This window comes from Erythrolamprus reginae, chromosome 10 (genome assembly GCF_031021105.1).
Source record: "Erythrolamprus reginae isolate rEryReg1 chromosome 10, rEryReg1.hap1, whole genome shotgun sequence".
NCBI lineage: Eukaryota > Metazoa > Chordata > Lepidosauria > Squamata > Dipsadidae > Erythrolamprus > Erythrolamprus reginae.
In genome coordinates this window covers 14884186-14890185 of record NC_091959.1, presented here as the reverse complement: position 1 = coordinate 14890185, position 6000 = coordinate 14884186, and the positions used below count along the sequence as shown (strand labels likewise).

At 54.0% G+C, this 6000-nt stretch overlaps 1 protein-coding gene across 2 annotated transcripts in view; it reads left to right on the top strand.

Annotated features, from left to right (window-relative positions):
• FES (FES proto-oncogene, tyrosine kinase) overlaps positions 1-6000 on the top strand; it is a 39083-nt gene that overhangs the window by 9136 nt on the left and 23947 nt on the right. For both annotated transcript variants that reach the window (XM_070762024.1, XM_070762023.1), the window contains exons 5-8: positions 3318-3455; positions 3572-3700; positions 3813-3935; positions 5718-5904. In XM_070762024.1, the coding sequence (XP_070618125.1) occupies positions 3318-3455; positions 3572-3700; positions 3813-3935; positions 5718-5904 (577 nt within the window). The remainder of the gene's footprint in view (positions 1-3317; positions 3456-3571; positions 3701-3812; positions 3936-5717; positions 5905-6000) is intronic.

The window sequence follows — 6000 nt, the reverse complement described above, 5'->3', positions numbered from 1 at the left end:
GGCTCAGGTTGCTGCTGCTCAATGCCAGGTCGGTGGTAAATAAAGCTCTCCTCATCCGGGATTTAATCCTGGATGAGGAGGCCGACCTGGCATGTGTAACTGAAACCTGGCTGGGCCTGGAGGGAGGAGTTCCTCTCTCGGAAATCTGCCCAGCTGGGTTTCAGATATGGCATCAACCTCGACCCCAGGGAAGGGGGGGAGGAGTGGCTATTGTAGCCAGGGAGAGCCTTGGCCTGCGTGGGCTCGTTGCTCCGGAGATTGCGGGTTGCGAGTCCCTCCTTGTGAAGTTGGACTTAGGGGTTCAGGTGGGCTTGTTTCTCACGTACCTGCCTCCCAGCTGCGTGTCAAAAGCCCTGCCTGTGCTACTCGAGGAGGTAGCCGGGTTGGCGGTGGAGTTCCCCGGACTTATTGTCCTGGGGGACTTCAATCTGCCGTCACTCGGCGAAACCTCTGGGTTGGCACAGGAGTTCATGGTCACCATGACAGCCATGGACCTGACTCAAGTAGTTCAGGGTCCGACTCACGAGGGAGGGCACGCACCTGACATGGTATTCCTCTCTGAGCAACTGAGTAATGGTCTGAGACTAAGGGGCTTAGATGCGTTGCCTTTGTCATGGTCAGACCATTTCCTACTACGGCTTGACTTCCTGGCTCCAATCCTTCCCCGCAGGGAGGCGGAACCAATTAAGATGTTCCGCCCCAGACGCCTGATGGACCCTGAGGGCTTTCAGACGGCGCTTGGGGTTATACCAGAGGCACTTGTCCACAGTTCGGCAGAGTCTCTTGCGGAAGCCTGGAACAAGGCCGCAGCGGAGGCTCTTGACCGGATTGCGCCTTTGCGACCTCTCCGAGGTGCTAGACCCCGTAGAGCTCCATGGTTCAATGAGGAGCTCCGGGAGTTGAAACGCCAGAAGAGACGTCTAGAGAAGCGATGGAGGAAGAGTAGGTCTGAATCCGACCGAACACTTGTAAGAGCTTTTATTAAGACTTACAAAGTGGCGCTCAAGGCGGCAAGATGCGCGTACCATGCCGCCTTGATTGCATCAGCGGAATCCCGCCCGGCCGCTCTGTTTAGGGTGACCCGCTCCCTTCTTAACCAGGGGGGAGTTGGGGAGCCCTTACAGAGTAGTGCCGAGGACTTTAACACGTTTTTCGCTGATAAAGTCGCTCGGATCCGAGCCGACCTCGACTCCAATTGTAAAACAGAGTCGACTGACAACGAGTCAGTCGAGGTGACTGGGGCACGTACTTGTCCACCTGTCTGGGAAGAGTTTGATCTGGTGACACCTGATGAAGTGGACAAGGCCATCGGAGCTGTGAGTTCCGCCACCTGTTTACTGGATCCGTGTCCCTCCTGGTTGGTTTCGGCCAGCAGGGAGGTGACACGGAGCTGGGCCCAGGAGATTACCAACGCTTCCTTGGGGAGGGGAGTTTTTCCATCACTCTATAAAGAAGCGCTTGTGCGCCCCCTCCTCAAGAAGCCCTCCCTGGACCCAGCCGTACTTAACAACTATCGTCCAGTCTCCAACCTTCCCTTTATGGGGAAGGTTGTCGAGAAGGTGGTGGCACTCCAGCTCCAGCGGTCCTTGGAAGAAGCCGATTATCTAGGTCCCCAGCAGTCGGGTTTCAGGGCCGGTTACAGCACGGAAACCGCTTTGGTCGCGTTGATGGATGATCTCTGGCGGGCCCGGGACAGGGGTTTATCCTCTGTCCTGGTGCTCCTTGACCTCTCAGCGGCTTTCGATACCATCGACCATGGTATCCTTCTGCACCGGCTGGAGGGGCTGGGAGTGGGAGGCACTGTCCTTCAGTGGTTCTCCTCCTACCTCTCTGGCCGGTCGCAGTCGGTGTTAGTGGGGGGCCAGAGGTCGACTCCTAGGTTTCTCCCTTGTGGGGTGCCTCAGGGGTCGGTCCTCTCCCCCCTGCTATTCAACATCTACATGAAACCGCTGGGCGAGATCATCCAAGGACATGGGGTGAGGTATCATCAATATGCGGATGATACCCAGCTTTACATCTCCACCCCATGCCCAGTCAACGAAGCGGTGGAAGTGATGTGCCGGTGCCTGGAGGCTGTTGGGGCCTGGATGGGTGTCAACAGACTCAAGCTCAACCCGGATAAGACGGAGTGGCTGTGGGTTCTGCCTCCCAAGGACAATCCCATCTGTCCGTCCATCACCCTGGGGGGGGAATTATTGACCCCCTCAGAGAGGGTCCGCAACTTGGGCGTCCTCCTCGATCCACAGCTCACATTAGAACAACATCTTTCAGCTGTGGCGAGGGGGGCGTTTGCCCAGGTTCGCCTGGTGCACCAGTTGCGGCCCTATCTGGACCGGGACTCATTGCTCACAGTCACTCATGCCCTCATCACCTCGAGGTTCGACTACTGTAATGCTCTCTACATGGGGCTACCTTTGAAAAGTGTTCGGAAACTTCAGATCGTGCAAAATGCAGCTGCGAGAGCAGTCATGGGCCTACCTAGGTATGCCCATGTTTCACCATCACTCCGCAGTCTGCATTGGTTGCCGATCAATTTCCGGTCACAATTCAAAGTGTTGGTTATGACCTTTAAAGCCCTTCATGGCATCGGACCAGAATATCTCCGAGACCGCCTCCTGCCGCACGAATCCCAGCGACCGATTAGGTCCCACAGAGTGGGCCTTCTCCGGGTCCCGTCAACTAAACAATGTCGGTTGGCGGGCCCCAGGGGAAGAGCCTTCTCTGTGGCGGCCCCGGCCCTCTGGAACCAACTCCCCCCAGAGATTAGAACTGCCCCTACTCTTCCTGCCTTCCGTAAACTCCTTAAAACCCACCTTTGCCGTCAGGCATGGGGGAACTGAAACATCTCCCCCTGGGCACGTTTAATTTATGCATGGTATGTCTGTGTGTGTGACTGTTAGCATATGGGTTTTTTTTAAATATTTAAATATTTTAAATTTGTCTGATTGCTTATGATTTGTTTTTACATGTTGTGAGCCGCCCCGAGTCTTCGGAGAGGGGCGGCATACAAATCTAAGTAATAAATAAATAAATAAAATAAAAAACCCTTATCCATGTATCCATACATACAAACATCCATACATTACAAACATATGTTTGTAAAACCAAACATACCATACAACCATACATACACATGCATGTTGGAGCTGAGATATGGCTCCACGTGCCACCTGTGGCACCGTGCCGTCGATTCTCCATCATCGGTGTAATATTTCATACTTGTCTGCACCGGGCATACGATCCTGCTGACGAGGGAATCTCGTGTGCCTGCGTGGAGGCCGTTCTTTCCGTCCACCCTCTTGTGTTTGTGCCGACAGGAAGGCCACCCTGCAAGACTACGCCAGCGTCACCAGCCTGGTGCAGGAGGAGATGGTGGCTGTCCACCAAGCCATGACCAGGGCCATCGACCGCATCCAGCCGGCCACCGACTACGAAGACTTCCTGCCCGCTTGCAGGTACCGTCTGTGGGAGAGGGGGGGGGGTCTGGCCTCCGGGGTTGGCCGGGGGAGGGAGGGAGGGCCCGGGGGCTTTTCATTCTCTGGCTGGCCGGGGTCCCCCTCTTTCCCCCCAGGTGTGAGCAGGAGCAGATGCCGGGCCTGGTGACCTTCGACCGGAGCCTGCTGGAGGAGCCCGAGGCGGAGGTTCTGCAGGAGGGGCAGCTGCAGCTGAATGAGCTCACCCTGGAGAGCCTGCAGCACACGTGGGTAGGGGGAGCTCTCCGGGGGGCAGGGGAGGGACGGGCCTGTCCTGGAAGCCAGGCGTAGGGCCGCCCTCTTGGAGTAGGACCGGACAGCCCCTTCTCTGCTTTGCAGGCTGGCCTCCCTGGAGGAGGAGCTGGTCACCGCCACAGAGAGCACCAACGGCCATCGGCAGCGTGTCCAGGCGCTGGAAGCTGAAATAAAGGAGGACGGCACCGACGGAAGCCCAGCGAAACGGTGAGACTGTGCCACTCCAGCAGGAAGCTACGGATCGCTCCCGATCTTGCCCCATGGCTCCTCCGCGGTCATCCCAGGTGGAAGAGGGCCATGGGAGGAGGCCAAGGGAGGGCGGCAAGCTCCCCTCCGCATGGCAGGCTGGACGTTCAGTTTCTCCTGCTCCCTTTGCAAGTTTGCGGGAAAAACACCTTGTGGCTCTCCATCCCAGAGGCCAGAAGGGGAGGCAACACCGCAACTCCCTGCCATTTATTTCCCAGCTCCACAGCCTTTCCCAGCTCCCCCTGTTCTCCGCCTGACGCCCCACAGCATCGCTCCCCTGCCCCTGCGGTGTAGGAGGCCTGGGTTCAAGGGGATCCTTGAAACATAGAAACATAGAAACATAGAAGTCTGACGGCAGAAAAAGACCTCATGGTCCATCTAATCTGCCCTTATACTATTTCCTGTATTTTATCTTACAATGGATATATGTTTATCCCAGGCATGTTTAAATTCAGTTACTGTGGATTTACCAACCACGTCTGCTGGAAGTTTGTTCCAAGGATCTACTACTCTTTCAGTAAAATAATATTTTCTCATGTTGCTTTTGATCTTTCCCCCAACTAACTTCAGATTGTGTCCCCTTGTTCTTGTGTTCACCTTCCTATTAAAAACACTTCCCTCTTGAATCTTATTTAACCCTTTGACATATTTAAATGTTTCGATCATGTCCCCCCTTTTCCTTGAAGGCCACATTCCCTTCCTGCAACGGCTGACCCAAGAGAAAAGCTGCTGCTTGGCCCAGAGGAGCGTTGGTTCTCCTCCTCTCGACTGCTGCACACCGGCTGAGCTTTGGAGAAGCCACATGATGCTGAGTGCCGGGTGCTTTGTGCCAGAGGTGTCCTGCCTCTTTGAATAGAATAGAATAGAATTTTTATTGGCCAAGTGTGATTGGACACACAAGGAATTTGTCTTGGTGCAGATGCTCTCAGCGTACATAAAATAAAATATACATTTGTCAAGAATCATGTGGTACAACACTTAATGATTGTCATAGGGGTCAGATAAGCAATGAAGAAAAAATACTAATAAAAATCTTAGGATATAAACAACAAGTTACAGTCATACAGTCAACATGGGAGGAAATGGGTGAAAGGAATGATGAGAAAAACTAGTAGAATAGAAGTGCAGATTTAGTAGAAAGTCTGACAGTGTTGAGGGAATTATTTGTTTAGTAGAGTGATGGCGTTCGGAAAAAAAACTGTTCTTGTGTCTAGTTGTCTTGGTGTGCAGTGCTCTGTAGCGACGTTTTGAGGGTAGGAGTCGAAACAATTTGTGTCCAGGATGTGAGGGGTCAGTAAATATTTTGCCCGCCCTCTTTTTGACTCGTGCAGTATACGGGGTTCTCAATGGAAGGCAGGTTGGCAGCAATTGCTTTTTCTGCAGTTCTGATTCTCCTCTGAAGTCTGTGTCGGTCCTGTTGGGTTGCAGCACCAAACCAGACAGTTATAGAGGTGCAGATGACAGACTCAATGATTCCTCTGTAGAACTGAATCAGCAGCTCCTTGGGCAGTTTGAGCTTCCTGAGCTGGCGCAGAAAGAACATTCTTTGTTGTGCTTTTTTGATGATGTTTTTGATGTTAGGTGACCATTTTAGGTCTTGAGATATGATAGAACCTAGAAATTTGAAGGTCTCTACTGTTGATACTGTGTTGTCGGGCTTGACCTTCTGCCCTGGGCCAAGCCTCCTTCCCCGCGCCTGCCGCCTTGGGTGCTCTGTCCAATGCGCTTCTTTCTCTTCCGCAGCCTCCTCCTCCTGGGAAAACAGAGGGCCCTGCACGAGGCTTGCCACCTTTTCCACCTTGCTCTGAGCACTCAAGAGAAACTCAAGGCCCAAAGAGATTTGCTGCAACAGAAGCTGGATGAGCTGGGAGCCCTGGACCCCCCACCGGCCCCCGATTTGCAGGAAGACAGGCAGTCAGTCTCTTCCGGGGTGGGTAGAAGCAGTGCCCTGCCAGGTCAGAGCGAGACCAGGTGGCAGCCCAGCATCCCACCTGGCCCCTACCTACCTGCCTGTGGTGCTGGTGTA